This window comes from Cygnus olor, chromosome 2, assembly GCF_009769625.2.
Source record: "Cygnus olor isolate bCygOlo1 chromosome 2, bCygOlo1.pri.v2, whole genome shotgun sequence".
Lineage (NCBI taxonomy): Eukaryota > Metazoa > Chordata > Aves > Anseriformes > Anatidae > Cygnus > Cygnus olor.
The window spans coordinates 62,532,647-62,549,007 of NC_049170.1; the positions used below are offsets into that span (position 1 = coordinate 62,532,647).

The following is a 16,361-nucleotide window of genomic DNA, read 5'->3' on the forward strand; positions in this document are numbered from 1 at the left end:
GGTCTGAGACTTCTTTTTTTGGTTGTCATGTTTGCTAATGATGTTTGAGGTATTCGTTGAACCACCACGTTACACACTGCCATATTCCAAGAGCATGTCAGAAAGTGAAAAAATAAGGAGGAAAAAATAACTGCTTAATCTGAAAGACAGCGTTGGCACAAGAACAAATGGATGAGAACGGTCTCTGGACACATTATAGACTGGATATAAGAAATTACTAATGGTAAAAAGCAAAGTTAGAAAGCAACTTTCAAATGAGAGTAATTCAGACTGTACTTCGTGAGTTTAAAACAGAGATCATACAGCTATCCTGCCTGTAATAACAGCAACTCAACTTTTTTTTTTTTTCTGAGAAGGCTCCTTTCAGTTCTGTGTTTCCATTTGTGTTCTCTCAATGGTTTTACCAAGAAATGCATGTAGAGTTAGGTGTTTTGACAGGTTTCTTGATCACAGTTGTTTTCATCAGCTGACTCCCCCTCTGACAATGTGTTTGGGAATGAGAGGGATAGAAATACAAATGTGGTGTAAAGCTGGTGTGCATCTAGGTGTATAGCTTAAAAATGAGTATTTTAACTCTGGCATTTTAGATTCTCTGCATGCGATTGCCTGTAATAATGGAAGCAATTAGATTCTGATGCATTCTTAGACAAGTGCTGTTCTGGTTAGCCTTTGATCGTCTGAAGTGTACAACTGTACCTGTTGTTCAATTTAAAGCTAAGTATAAGGAAAGATTAGGCTATACAGCAAATCATTTTATGTGCACTTTGGAAATATATAGGGACATCCTTTTTCTTGCACAGACTTGAAAAAAATCCATATACATTTGTTTACAAAAAGCGAAATTCAAGGGATCAGTCCATTTCTGTGTGCCTTTTGATTCATAGCATGTGTGTGATGATGGTTGTCCTGTGTGCTCTTTTCTGTTAGGCTGTGGGTCCTTTTTCCATGTGAAGTAGCATTATGTAAGGAAAAAGTTAAGACTTGCTGTGCTTATGTTGTTCAGTCTGAAGACAGTTTCCCATGTAGTTGTTAAAAACTTAGAGATGCCGCTCACTGTGAAGATGGCTTTATGCTGTGTGAAAGTAACGTGCTGCTTTTTCAAAGTAAAAAATATATATAGATATATATATTTTAAGGAGTTTTCTCTAGCAAAGTATTGAGTAAGCTTTCAGGGAAGTTGTATGCTTTTGTCTGTTTATGCTAGCAGGTCCCTAACCTGCTTATTCGCTCCTATTAGCTATTGAATTATGTTGTGATAGCAATGAAATACACAAAAAATGCTGTTTGATCTCTCTCTTTGTCAAAGAGATGATGGAGTTATAGCAGTGTGCTTATGGAAGGGGAGGAGAAGCTTGGCTGGAAAGCAGATCCATCTAGTATTTGACATGCTCTCAACCAGCCCATTAAGGAAAGGAATGATAATTTGCTTGAAGCATGCATTGTGATGAGTTTCTTTCCTTTGAACGTACAGGCTGACTTTATGGGAACCTCTGTAAGCGCTTAATTAAATAAAATAGCAGAAATCTTGAAATATGCAGAGATCTTGGGTAGTATTCATTCAATCATGATCTTCATTCATCTGAAGTGAAATGACTAAAACACTTAATAAATAGTCAAAAAAAGTTGCTTTTTTGATACCTGTTTGGTATCAAAGGAGAGGAGTGGCCTAAATAGAAATGAATAGCAAGCATAGCCCTTCATCATATGTAGTTGCTTATCATGTCCATTAATGGAAAACATACCATTTTAATTTGGTAGCAGTGTCTATAAGCTTCTCTTGTACAGGATACAAGTTAATGGAGCCCTGTGGAGGAAAATTTTGCTTGTTTTAAACAAACTCTGGATATCGATTCACTGTGATCCCACAAAAAAGTGCTAACCATAATTATTTCTTTTCTACTTAGATTTTTATGCCTTACAAGGCTCTAACCGAATAGTAGCTAGTTCTTGATTAGATCGGTTTGTTTAGTTTCTCTACTATTTTATCTAAAAAAAATCAGGGGAAAAATGAAATTCTTTAAAGATACAGTAAAAAGAAATGGAATGCTAAAAACATTCATGCAAGTAAATAATTAAATCCAGAGCCAGAAATTGCGAAATCAGTAACTAGGCAAAAAAAAAAAAAAAAAAAATTTACAGGCATAACATGTCTGATTTTAGATTAAATTCCTAATTTGTCTGCTCAGATCATCATTTTTGCTTCTCTCAGCTCCTCACTGCCTAAAATATATCCTTCCTTTGTGTGAATAATACACTTTCTAGTTATAAGAACACAGAGTTCAGGTTAAAGAAAAAGGCAAATACGTTTGCTTGTCTCAATAGTTTATTCTATGCCGTAGTAAGCTAGAATGTCTCAAGAGGACTTACAGAAAAAGCCACACAGACAGAAGTGGTTCCACAGTATTTTGTTGTTGGCTTCATACTGTCTCAGCTATAATAGCTGCACACCACAATAATGTAATGCTTCTTAGACCTTCCAATAGAGGGTTTGCTGCTAATGTAGACCTGGGAGAAGTACTTTTAGGATATTACATTCCTTACTTAATTGGGAATGCTCTGCATAGTTCTCTGATGAAAAAATTGCTTTTAATGACCTGTGAAATTTGAATGTAAACAGAGGTAAATGTGGGGAAATGAGTTGCATGAGAGAAATTCTTAAAATCGGTCGTTTGGGCGTAAATTGATTATAGAAGAGCCAGCCACAGAAACAGTGTAAACTGTTTCGGATTATCTGTAGCTGGTTGGTGCGTTAGTTACTGCAGCAGGTTTCTGGTCCAGATCACTGGCTCTTGGTTAGTTCATGTAGGGTTGTAAGATGTGGATTTCAGGGCTGTTTGTGCTGCTTTTCTGGAGCTGCTGGTACTGAATTTCATGGTAGTTTTCAGGAGCTGAAGTGGGTAAGTGGCTATTGATTTCAGAGCAAATAAAGGAGAAGAGTCTTCTTTCAGAATCATATAATGCTTCCTCTCATTACAGGTGAAAGATAAAGAACTTGATTTGCCTTTACACTTGGTTTTTAATTTTTGAAAGCAACAAATAGTGTGAAATTTGTATTTGTCATATGATAGAGGTCTTTTGCAAAAATCTAATCTGAACAGAGATTGACTGGTAGATGCATATTGTGTTGAAAAATGGATGTAGAGGTAGATGATCACTTTGTGTAAGACTGAATGAATCATGAGGTATAATTCTCTACTGAAGATCCTGTGTGCTAACATCCTCAGGCAATTTGAGCTCTCAGTATCTGAGTTTTATTTACATATAGCAAGGCAGAGAGATAAGACTGACAGTGTGGGAAGGCTTAAAATATGATGACTACTCCAAAAAAAAATAATTTTGAAATAAAGTGAGAAGTGATCCTCTGAAGAGAGGGGAAAAAAATGATTTCAGCAAAGCTGGAAAAACTTACAAGAAGGTTACACAGGAGTTGCTGTTAGCCCATTGACTTGTTCTTGAGGATTACATGGTCCCTTTGCTACTGCACTACCTGATCTGGCATAAGAAACCTGACCTTCCATTTGTGCTATGAGGCTTTGAGGCTGTTACATCTCTGTGAACTCAGGCTCTGACCGTGCCAGTGGTCAGGCCTGTAATCTCACTCGTTTATGAAGCAGTGGGACAAAGCCAGGCTTTTCTTCACGCAGTGTCCTGAGCAGTCTGCCGGTCACTTCTGTCCTTGTACAGTGCGTGGACGTTGCCTGGGGTATGTTCCAAGGTGCTTGAATATATGGCAAATTGTTCTTTACTTACTTAAACAGCGAAATTTCTGTGTTGGGGGGGATGTGTGCACTTTGCAGGGGAAGTACCATGTGTGTCTTTGACTGAGCAGCATGTTACAGTCACTTTTGTTTGCTTGGTGTCCTTGTTCTGGAGAATAAGTAGGTCAACGTTAGCTGCTATTTTCTGTATGGCATTTCAAAATTAGTATCACAGACTTAGCAGTGGACTATCATAAATACAGAAGTGCATATTCTCTTGGAAACCCGAAGTTTGTCTGAAGGACCTTTAAAATGTTTTCGAGTATTTTAACTTTTTCATGTAAACATGATGTCTACTTTTTCCTAAGTATTGTGCAACTTGCATGTCTAAGTATGTTTCTTTGTCGACTGTGCTTGAAGATCAATCCTCCTGTCTTGACTGATTGTGTATTCTATTCCTAGCATACAAATAAATCTTAAGATCAATGATGAAACAACTGATACACAATTTTTAGAAAAGGTCCTGAATATGTTTTGATATTTTAGAGGAAGAATGCACTTTAAGAGGTCTTACCTTCTTGAATTATGTATGTTCTCATTCTGTAATTTGAGAGTTTCAAGTACTTTAGCTACAGAAGATAATTCTTGTTGAGATCTGCAGAAATCGGCACATACAGTGGCCTGATCAATCAGTGCACATGGCCTATTTTCATTTGTACCTGGAGAGCAGCTGAGAGCTAAGGAGATTGTCTTCAATCAGAGTTTTTGCAAGTTATACTTGAATTTGTTTGCAGACTTAGGAGTTGTCTAAGGAATGAGCAAGTTAAGCCTACTGTTTCTATGAACTGCTTGGAGCACTGCCTGTGTTTTCAGGTCTTTGCATCCTCTATTGTAGCACATTTCCAAGGGGGAAACACTGAAGTCAGTCTTTCAAATAGGTTCCACATACAGCATTTCTGGATGCATCTTTCCCTTCTTTAGGGAAGGGAATGCTTCTAACCTGTCTCGGTTTGTCTGCTGCCTTTCTTCCAAAACTCTGCTTTATTGGAGAATTGCTTCTTTTTTCTTTTTTGATCTCTTCCAACCCAGCAGTTACTGTGCTGTGTCCGATAGATTTGCTTGATGCTGTCTAAACAGTGTAAGTGCAGTGTATGCCCTGTCTTTAAAGTCCTTGTATCTTTTGTTTGGGGGTGGGGGGGAGTGCAGTAGGCAGATATGATGCAATAGATAGTCTTCTCTAGTGATTAAATAAGAGCCTTTTAGAGGAACAACGGAAAAATACCTGGAAAAGGATCTAGGCTGGAATCTACTCAAAGGGTTTTGTTCCCAGCTCTATTGACGATAACCTGTAAACATGAACACAACTCCTTTGTTTCTGCTCCCTGCTTGTAATAATAATATTTAAACACTTTAACAGAGTGTTATGAGCATGCCGTCTCTTACTGGTGTTAATAGCAATAGAATCAAGTATTAAATTTAGCCTATAAACTTTTGAGCATTAAATGGAAATATATAGATGAGTTTATGTTCAACACGTAGAAATTCTAACAGAAGCTTTTAGCTTTTATTAGAAAGGCTACTCAAATTTGCATGGAATGTTAATCATTTTAAGTACACAATGCATTGGTAAGTACACTGTAATTGGTATCTGACGCTTCACTTCTGTAAACAATACCACAGATTCTAATCTCTTATGTAGCATTAATGGTGGGTTCCACTCTTTGCATGTGTGTATAATCCATATATTTAGTATTTTGTGGTGTTCAAGAAAAATTCCCAGGTATGGTGGATTTTTTTTTTTTGTTTCTTTGCTTAGTTTTTCAAGCTTTAAAGAGGTCTGTGCTTTGATATTCTTGCAATTGTTTCTTTGAAGTCCCATACAGGAAATAAAGCGTTTCATACAGGGGCTCTATACTGAGTATTTTCTCCATAGTTGCCCTGATGTGAGTTGAGAAGATTCCTAAATACTTCTTGGCATTTATATAACACCTGCCATCGTCATCATCATTAGCTTTCATCTTCTGATCTGTCTGTTCTCTGTACATGTCACGACATCCTAGCAGTTACGTAAATGGCACTCTGCCAGGAATCTTGACTTCTCTGTGGAGTAAATGAATGAATGCTAAATTGGTAAATGGTGTGTTTCTGTACCTCTGTGGCACCTTATATCTGTTTCACAATGCTTTCAAATAATAGTAGCTTGGCCTCTCGGCACTTTTACAAGGTTGATAATGTAATTTTTATAATAGTTCCCTGTCCTAATACTGCCGTATTATGTGGTTTGTGTATAATTTTGGTAATCCATCTCACAGTGTGTATGTGGTGCCAAAGTATTATGCCTAGGCAGGCACATTGCTTGTAAAAGCTCTCTCAAAGTTGTGCATACAAAAATTGAAAGAAAGTTATTTGCCTGCTATAACATTCTGGGGAATAGGGTACGGGGCTGCCTGGTTCATCAGGATTCCCTAGAGCAGAGCATGTTCTGTGCTTCATGGTGTTGCAGTGTTTCTGTACCTTCTCAGCCTTGTGCTTGGTAAGGAGCTGAATTTGTCCACACTCAGGTTTAAAATGAGTGCTAAAACTCGTAAGTAAGGAGCATGTTAACTAAGAGCTGTTCTGCGCCCATCAGACGTCCTGTGGTAAAGAACCCAAATGCTTGTTGGCTCATACAACAGGGTGATAGCTCACTTGGAAAGCGTGGGTCCAGCAGCGTGTGCCCTATGAGTTAGATCCAATGTCTGCTTCTACACTGAAGAGGACATGTGCTTTGAAGCATGCCGACAGTACTGGTTCCCCCATTTTGCCACTTGGAACCAGGGCATGCAGCAGAGCTGAGGAAGGGATGCACATCTGGGTCTCATGTGATGGGAGGAAGGAATTGCCACCAGCCTGTGGAGCTGGGGACATCCTTTCAGAGTCGATGGGTGCAGCTGGTTGTGTGGGTGGAAAACTGGCTGCTGCTGACCCTGCTGTAAACCAGCTGCTGCACTGGGCAGAGGTAGCTGAGGAATACAGCTGTGTGTTACCGTTTTGTTTCAGTAAGGGAGCTGCCTTCTCAGGTACCTTGTACCCGTCACCAACAATATGAAGTTTAACAAGAGCAAGTGCCGGGTTCTGTATCTGGAACGGGGCAACCTTGGATGTGCGTATGGGCCAGAGGAGGGGAGGCTGGAGAGCAACCCTGTGGAAAGGGATCTGGGGGTTTTGGTCAACAGAGAGTTGAATGTGAGCTAGCAGTGTGCCCTGGCAGCCAAAAGGGCCAGCCTTGTCCTGGGGTGCATCCGGCACAGCGTTGCTAGTCGTGCATTGCTGCTCAGAGCAGGCTGAGGGGAGGCCTCATGGTGGCCTGCAGCTCCCTCACGAGGGGAGCGGAGGGGCAGGCGCTGAGCTCTGCTCTCTGGGGACAGCGACAGGACCTGGGGGAACAGCATGGAGTTGTGACAGGGGAGGGTCAGGCTGGGTGTCAGGGAAAGGTTCTTCACTGAGAAGGTGTTCAGGAACTGGGACAGGCTCCCCAGGGCAGTGGTCAAAGCAGCAAGCCTGTCAGAGTTCAAACCCTGTGAGTGTTGTCCAAATGCTTCTTGATTTTGGGGTGGTCCTATGTGGAGCCAGTTGAGTTGGGCTCAGTGATCCTTATAGGTCCCTTCCAACTCAGGCGATTCTGTCATTTCATGATCATCCTAAAAGGCCATCCTGTATGAATTGTAACTTATTTTCTATAAGACCACAAAGACTTTTCTGGAGGACACAGAGCTCCCTAGAAAGTCCCCTAGGCTGAAATGGCTGCAGTAATATTATGCACCTCTTGGGAGGAGCATGAGTACTAAGGTTTCCATTTTTGTTTTTTCTGTTTATGTTTCAAGAGCCCTATAGTAAAAATTGTACTAACCTAGTTAGTTTTTGAAGCAAACGTAGATGGTTTTCTTGTGCACATGTAGCACTACAAATGGTGTCTTGGAGCTTGTATTGCTCTATAGCTTTGTGATGGGGGAACGTGAAGAAGTTTTAGGAACTGGAAAGATAGAAAACACAGTGCCTTATCTCTTTCTGATACATTGATTTCCCTTAGCTGTTTCCATGTGTGTGTCTAAAATACTCTTTTCAAATATGTGTATACATAAACATATGAATATGGTGTTAGAGGTCATTATATCTCTGTATTTTAATATTACAGCAGAGGTAGTATTGTTTTACAGGGTGTCTAATCGGCCTGTAGATCTTGATCTGTTGGTTCTGTCATACGTATGAGGAAAATTTGTCATTTAAATCTGGCTAAATTGTGATTTAAGTTGTTCTCAATGCTGAAAGACAAACTATGTGCTTAGAGTTTTGTATGGCTGAATGGTGCAGTTGTTATGGTGACTCAGATAAAATCATTGGTGTACTGGTTTTCTCTGGCTCTGTCTGTGCTAGGACTAAGATATCAGAAAAACTTCCTTCAAAAATCCCAGCTTTCAAATACTGGCTTATTTGAAATGAGGGATCAATTTTCATGTGTCATTTTAATTTGTTGTTTTGTTGTGTGTGGTTGGTTGTTTTTGTCGCTCCTGGTTAGCGGTATCCTCAATATTCAACATCCTTTTACTTTTGTTGTTCTTTTTCTGCTTAAGTGAGATCTGAAGAGCTGGTATCCTAGACATGAATTGAAATTATTTATGCCTGTAATTAGTGTTTTTGCCAGTCTCCTCCTCTTCATATGAAACAGTTGTTCTACCTGTTGATGCAGTACAAGCAATGGAGAGATCATCAAAGCAATTTTTTTCCTAGAATGGAGTAGGTTCACTCACTGTAAATTAAGTTCTGCAACTCAGTAAAAGCATTTTTTTCGTTTAATTTTTGTTTCCTTTTTTCATTTTGTACTGCCATTTAAAATAATTAAGGTTTTTGAAGAGGGCTGAACTTAAATCTTCTCCTTGTTGAACTAATGGAAAAACTTGACAGAATCACCAAATGGTCGAGGTTGGCAGGGACCTCTGAAGATCATCTGGTCCAACTCCCCGCCAAGCAGGATCACCTAGAGCACATTGTGCAGGATGGCATCCAGGCGGGTTTTGAGTATCTCCAGAGAAGGAGACTCCACAACCTCTCTGGGCGACCTGTGCCGGTGCTCACAGTAAAGAATTGCCCTCTCATATTGAACTAGAACCTCCTGTGCTTCCGTTTGTGCCTGTTGCCTCTCGTCCTGTCGCTGGGCACTACTGAAAAGAGACCGGCTCCATCCTCTCCACACCCTTCCCTCAGATATTTATATGCATGGATGAGATCTCCCCTCAGTCTTCTCTTTTCCAGGCTAAACAGGTCCAGCTCTTTCAGCCTGTCCTTGTATAACAGGTGCTCCAGTCCCGGGATACCATTGACCTTCTTGGCCACAAGGGCACGTTGCTGACTCACGCAACATGAAAACTTATTAGGGACCATGATTTCCTTATTTGCAGCCTGAAGAGAGATCTTTCAAAATACCTCCTTTGAAGAGGGGAACACGTATTGTGACAGTGAGTAGGAAGGGTTAACTTGTAAATGGAGTAGCTCAAACATGGAACAGCAGACTGACTGGAGAGCATGGGAAGTCTGTAGTTTGTAGTGCCTTAGCAGTGTTCTGAGTTATTGCTGGTTAATGTTCACTGAGGATATAACTGATGCTGTAATTGCTAACACTTGACAACACTTTTGCGGAGAGGGAAAACAACCTGACCTGAATATAAAATTCACTGAAAATCAGTGGAGGCTACCTCTCTAATGTATGGGTGTAATAGTAGTAATAACAGTAATAGTAGTGTAATAACATGCAGTTATATTTTGGAAATTCCTCTTTATCCAAGTCCTTTTTTAACCTCCCCTCTGATTGTGTACTCATAATCTAGTATAAGACAACATCAATGCATTTGTGCAAAGAAAAACTCATCTTAGTTTCTAAACATAAGAACAGAAATACAATTTTCCTTCCCTGCGCTCATCTATTATTACTGTGAATAATGCGAGATAGCAAATGTCTAGTGAATTTAAAGAGGGGGAACCAAAACAGATTGCCTAGTTCTTTTTTTTTTACTTATTCCCCAAACAAGAAAAGATTGTGTATTTGCATCCAAACTGTTAGATACAATACAAACCGCATACAAAAGGTTAATTAAGGTAGCAGAATTACAGAAAGATACAGATGTCAATTCCAGAAACTTGATTGTCCTTCAGTTCAGGTTTTTCTTGTATTTTATTTTAGCTTGGTAGTCCACAGAAGTTGAAATATTTTGTGTAGTGCAGTTATTTATTTCTCCACTCAGTCATGACACAGTAGACTGTATTGATTTTTGTTCTGAAATCCGTCATTGGCAGTCTGCGTACAGAAGACGACAATTGGAACAGGCAGAAAGCATTGCCATCAAAACCCCTTGACAGGCATAATCAATATTTCCAGCTGTAATGAAGATCCCTGACACTTGGAAGAGTAAGAAATGAGCAGAGATTTGGGTTCATGTTTTATATTGCTTCTTCTGAAGTCTCTGAGGAGTTCAGATTTTAATACAAATTTTAATTTGAGATGACTTTTTCAGTTTATTTGAAGGGATAAAAGCCTGTAAAATCTTCTCAGGCAATCAACTCAAAAAAATTGTGTATGTGTTTGTTCCTTTGAATACGGAGCTTTATTACAAAGACTTTTATTTGCAGGCAAATCTCGTAATGCATCTATGTATTGATGCCAACCGGGGAAATCAAGTGCGTGTTTAGGCATATACGTGTAGGTAGATTTAGGTAGAGTTCTGTTGTTTTAATTAAATGAAAAATGAGCTCATCTGTCTTTAGTCCATGAAGGGAGGAAAGAACTGTGAGAAAGGTCCCTTCTGTGGTCCTGTCCCACCCCCATCATAGTTGTTCTTAGGTTTAAAGTGGAAGATGTGAGGAAAAATAATTGTTTTGGTTTTTGTGTAGTCACTTTAGCTACAAATTCTGTATCAAGCAGTTTACAGGCACAGCCTGAGAAAGAATTTTAGTGCGGTTTCAGTTGTTCAAAAATTCAGAAGTGATAAAACTGAATTGTGTGATTTTAATGCAAAAAAAATCCTAACCTGAGCTGATGCGGTTCTGTAAATTGAGCCGTAGAAGTCAAGCAAGATGTCTGGATGATAAGGAACAGTTAGGGTGATTTTCATCTGAATTAATTCAGTCATCTGCAAGTTAGACTTCTAAGTCTGAGCCATCTCTCTTTGGAGATGATGGAAGGAAACAGATCAGATGAATCACCCTCTGCAGGTGTCTGTTTTCTTTGTGTGGAGTGCTTAGGAAAGCTGGCTCAGAGTTCTTGCTTTTTGATATGTAGTTAGATGACATGAATCTCACCTGCAGTGACTACTTGCGAAAAAGTTTGACTTAACAGCTTTAAAATGAAACCACTGGGAACTCTGAAGCTGTTCGAAAGAAGTACTCCAGGGGACTGGATACCGTCTTTGCTGTTGGATTGTCCTTTTTCTTATTACAGCTGTCTGCCTCTGTTTCTTGCACCCTCTCAGCCACTGCAGCAAGAAGCAGTGCTTCTGCAAGCTGTTAAACTACACAAATGGGATCCCTCCTTAGGAAGGAGGGTACTCTCTATGTGGGTCCTTTTGGGGAGGGGGAGTAATAGTATGTCATATAAACCAGATCTATCGTAACATCTCTGTATAAAATAGACAATTTAAAGGTGCTTAAGTGATCTTAATTATGCTTTGTCTGAGTCTTGTGATCCTCTCTCACCTATACACACATTAATATAGAAATCTCTACATTAAAATGCAGAAGAAGCAGGCTGATGTAAAACAAGGTTATCGCTGGTCTCATTAATGGCTGTTCAGTTTGTTGAGTTTGGAACTGTCAGAGCCTGCAGAAATCCCTGCTGCTGGGAGTATCCGATAGCACCTGAGGTGCTGACAGCATACTGCTAGCTAGAACAAAGGGGAGAAAGTTTTTCAGCTAATTTCATACTGTCAAAAGAACACGGGAGCCAGTTGGCAATGATTGTAGAAAGAGTGTCACCGTGTGGTAAGGTGAAAAATTTCACTTTTCTTGATTTGTTTCCCATTTCTTCAGTACCTGCATCTTATACAGTATTCATAAATCATAAAAAGAAATTATCATCCAATGTTAACATTTTGAGTGCTTGTCTTGCCATACTTTTTATTTCCTATGAGTTACAAATTTCCATTTATGCATTCTAGAGCTGACTATTTTTTAGCCAAATGTCTTCCAAGAAGAGTTGTATCCTGCATCAGTTTCTTCTGACGATAAATTTGTGCCCCGATTTGTGTTCAGTGACTTAAGAAATGTATGTCTGGAAAAAAAGACTTGTTGAAAGTGGCTAGAAACCCAGAAGCTTACCTGTAGGGAAAGAAAATGAAAGGATGATACTGAAGATGCTGATTTTCAGGATCTGTGGCAGACAAATGTTGTAGTGCAAGGAATAGAGAATTACTGACAAAAAGAGGTAAAAGGTAGACAAATGAAAGGTGAAATTGAAAGTCAGGATTTCTTGGAAAGAAAAAAGAGGCACTTGTAGTAAATGCATAGAACTTGTTGCATGATTACAGTCAAGGGCATAAAAATATTTAAAAGCAGTGTTTTGCTGTTAGTATAGTTTCTGAGGTTAATTCAGTATCCACTAGAGTAAAACACAGGCTTGCATGTGGTAGAGCATTGCCTAGCTATGAGCACTTGGGGCGGCGAGAAGCCAGATCTGATCTCGGGACGTGTGCTCCCCAGTAATGACCTCTGCTGGTACCGCAGGTGCAGCCGTGCGCTGCTGGCTGTGTGCAGAGGGGAGAAGGTAGGCAGCTGCTGGGGTGACGTCTTCTACTTGAACATCTGCTCTGTATTTCTCATGAGGAAAAGGTACTGGGCTGGATAGAGAGCTGTGGGAGCCAAATCTGCCCTAAGCCTGTCAGTTAGACTGCACATGAGTCAGTCCAAGGGTGCTTGGAAGGAAGAGAGGAGGAATACTAGTAGGAAGAAAAACTGTTTCATGCCATTTCTAAAGAGAAAAAATGCCAGGCTGAATTACAGAGGCTTGCTTGTTTGGTAACAATAATCTGTTCTCTATTTGCTTCCTATTTTGGTTGGTTGGTTTGTTTGTTTAGGTTGAATTCTCCTACCCTCCTCTAATGCCTGGAGAAGGGCACGACAGCCACGGCTTACCAGAGGAATGGAAATACTTGCCATTTCTTGCCTTGCCAGATGGCGCTCACAACTACCAGGAAGGTAAGAAATTTGAGAGGAAGTTGCATGTGCTAAGGCCTCCTACCTGCTTCTACTGCAGGCAAATAAAAATCCAAATATCTGAACAGTTCATCAACTATTCTTTTTGCTATTAGATTTCTTCCACTACTTGTTTAGGCTGCAAAATAATTGATAAATATGATCAATTTTTCACTTTAAATTCTGAAGAAACATAAAATTGTATCTTCTACATCAATAAATCAGATGTCAAAAAATCAGTTTAAAGGTTACATATCAGTTGTGTGTAGTCCTAACACAAAACAAGGCTACCAGCTTTCCTTAAAGAAGCTACCTGAGTCAGGAATTAGCTCTTGAGTAAAACCTAATCCAGTTTTGAGCTAAGGGAAGATGGAAATTCTGAAATTCTGCTTTCTAATGTATCTACTCATTATTTATTTTCTTATTTCCGTTAACATTCAGTGATTCTTAGAAGGACCTACAAGCTATTCAATGTCTGTAGCAAGGCATATTTTGAAAACCATCAAATATAAAGTGTAGGATCTTCAGTGTATTCGTCAGCAGAATAGAAAGATAAAACTTTTTTTTCACCATGTAGTTACCAGCTAGGTCACTGCAGGAGGTTTTTTTTCTTTTTTCAGTTTTATTGCATTATTTGTTTATTATTGCATGTATTTGTTTATTTGACAGCAGTTAGTTCATCACTTTGACACTTATTTGCTTGTTGTTTTCATATTTTTTGTGCACAGCAGCAAACAAGGAAGTCACTTAAAACAGCAAAATAACAGACCCTTTAATGTTACTTTTAATATTTTTTTTCAACCTGATGTAGTTAGCTTTCTAATCCTCCAGCTTCCAGAGGCCTTTGAAAGCAGAGGAAGTCATATCAAAAGAATCCCCTTCCCAGCAGCAATAAGAGTACCTCTGACTCTGCACCGGGTCATGATTTTTGTTCTTTTTCTGCATTGCTAAATATGTAATGAGCAGGAGGCTATGTTCAAAACCAGGAAAATTGTATGTAACCTCACTTACCTGTTCCCTCTTTGCTCATCACCATCCAAGCTCAACTTTGGCCAGTTTCATTGTTGCACTAAAAGTTTATCAATGTGTGGGTTTTGGTAAGGAGAAGAAAAACAGACATGGCAACAAAATGGTTGTAAAGCCTGGTGTTTTGTAGGCAAGGATGCACATGAACGTGAAATTGGTAAATCTGATTCAGATAAAGTTCCAGTAAACATAATTGTTAATAACTGTCTCTTTCATTCTGAGTTTTCAACTAACTCCCACTGGCAGTTACATTTTTGCAATGAGCATGGCGTGGTGCAAGAAATGTATTAAAGTCTTACTAAAACTCCATGTGATCTCCATAATGACATTATACTTATTCAAGGGAACATTTTTTCATATATAACCCTTCTTTCCATTGGACTCAATGAATGTGTGATCGTTTATTCTGCATTTACTACAGACTGAGTAAAATGTTTTTATTTTCCTTCAAAAAAGATTTCATTCTACATTTTGAAAGGCAAACAATCATAATGTGTATTTTTATTTAATTATGACTTAGCAACATTTTTTTTGGCACTAGAAGCAAGTGTGTGTATATGTGTGTGTGTATGTATCTCAAGCTGTAACCCTCACTTGTGCCATATTTTACCGGGATTTTTTTTTTTGTTCATGTCACACTTGCACAGGGGAAACAATTTTGTGTGAGGCTAGAGTTCACAAATCATTTTTGCTATCATAGTGGTGCTGTACATGAATATCTACCTTGGCAGGGGTAGGGGTGTCAGCAGCTCTAATCTTTCAGCTGTATATGTCCTCCTTGATTGCCGTGAAGGTAGAAAAAAAAAATCAGCTTCCTGATGTCATCGCACGCCTGCTGTACCAGCCAGTTCCACCGGTTCTGTGGGTCTTGTCTTACAGTGCCCTGCCTTTGCTCGTCCATACCGAATTGGAAAAGTAGCATACCTGTTGGTTTCAGTGGTGCATCTGTGCTGTTAATAGCTGCTTCAGAACATTTGTCAGTGGGCTGATAAAGAAGCTTAGGCTAAAGGTGAGGCTGTTGTCAGAATATCCATGTTGGCACAGCTGGAGCTTCTTACACAAATTATTGTGCTATCAGGAAACTCTAATTTGGGTGTAGGCATAGCTTTATAGATGACTTCCTTTTTTTCAAATCTCAGAAAATGCATGTGCCAGTATATTCAGCAATAACCCTTTTATAAATAAGTGATGCTGAGAACAAAGATAATGAGCACTTGTTAGCGACTTATGAAGCATTCTTTTCTTTTTCATAGATACCGTGTTTTTCCATTTACCACCAAGATGTGGGGATCAAACTACAGTATATGGTGTCTCTTGCTATAGGCAGATTGAAGCAAAGGTAACTTTCCAATCTGTGAATAATACTACTGAAGTAATAGACTTGAACTAACGATTCTGAAATTCAATGGCTCTCATTAACACCAAGATTCAAACTACATGATCAGCTTACTTTTTATCTGTGAAAATTTACTCAGTAGGTAGCTACAGAACTTGAGAACTATTTATTTCCCTCATGTTAGTGGGCATGTATTGTGATCTTTTGAAATGTCCAAGACAATTGACCAATATGTTTTGGTTCTTGAGAGAACCAGGTATCAGTCCCAAGTAGCAAAATGAAGCTGGCAGTCTGTCAGGCTGTCAAGACCAGTTGCCGGGAAGTAAGACTCTTGGGTGGAAGCAGTTTAAATTTCTCCACTGTGTGACTGCGAAGAGTTTTGGAGTATTTATTGGGTTCTGGCCATGCAAATGTAGTGATGTTTCTCTTCACCTATCTCCTTTGCCAAAAGTATGCTTGCAGACTGGACCAGAATCTTGCCATTCATTTTATGCGGCTATGTAGCTGCTTAACTGATACTGAACTTTTAGCAGGAAGCTGGAAAAATTGGTAAGAGAGCTACAGTGTATGTCTGATCACACTTTGGGGAAAGATGTGTTTGATCTACTGGAGTGTACCCAAATTTTCAAAAGTAGCAGCAGTAGTATTACCTATGTAATTACAATTGTGTTACTACAGATTTTTTTAAAACAACAACAAAACCACTCCTTTTCCAGTGAAATGCTAAGAAGCTGGAATGCTGTGTGGCTTTGAGCTCTGAAAGTGTCTTGCATTCAGAAGATGCAAATTTTGTACTCTTTGTCTCAAGTGCACCTTGATTACATTTGAAGTTTCTCTTTATGCTATAGGAGACGTTTTCCATGTGCAGATTTTAGTTTTGTTTCTTTTGACCATAATCCATGTTGATTTTAGTTCACTCACTATCTTTACAGCCAGTCCTCACTGTATTCTGTGATTGAAGTCTTGCTCTATTTAACTATACAACTATTTTAACTTGTTTTTTTAGTGTTCTTGATTCCAGTTTATACTGTTTGCTAACCAATTTAGATAAAATAGATGTTTAAATTGAACTCTTTGGAACAAGT

The 16,361-nt window shown here is 39.1% G+C and overlaps 1 protein-coding gene across 1 annotated transcript in view; it reads left to right on the forward strand.

The window, feature by feature from the left end:
- Positions 1–16,361, forward strand: part of AVL9 (AVL9 cell migration associated) — a 42,151-nt gene that overhangs the window by 4,232 nt on the left and 21,558 nt on the right. The window contains exons 2-3 of the mRNA XM_040550366.1: positions 12,797–12,917; positions 15,194–15,279. Coding sequence (XP_040406300.1) covers positions 12,797–12,917; positions 15,194–15,279 — 207 coding nt within the window. The remainder of the gene's footprint in view (positions 1–12,796; positions 12,918–15,193; positions 15,280–16,361) is intronic.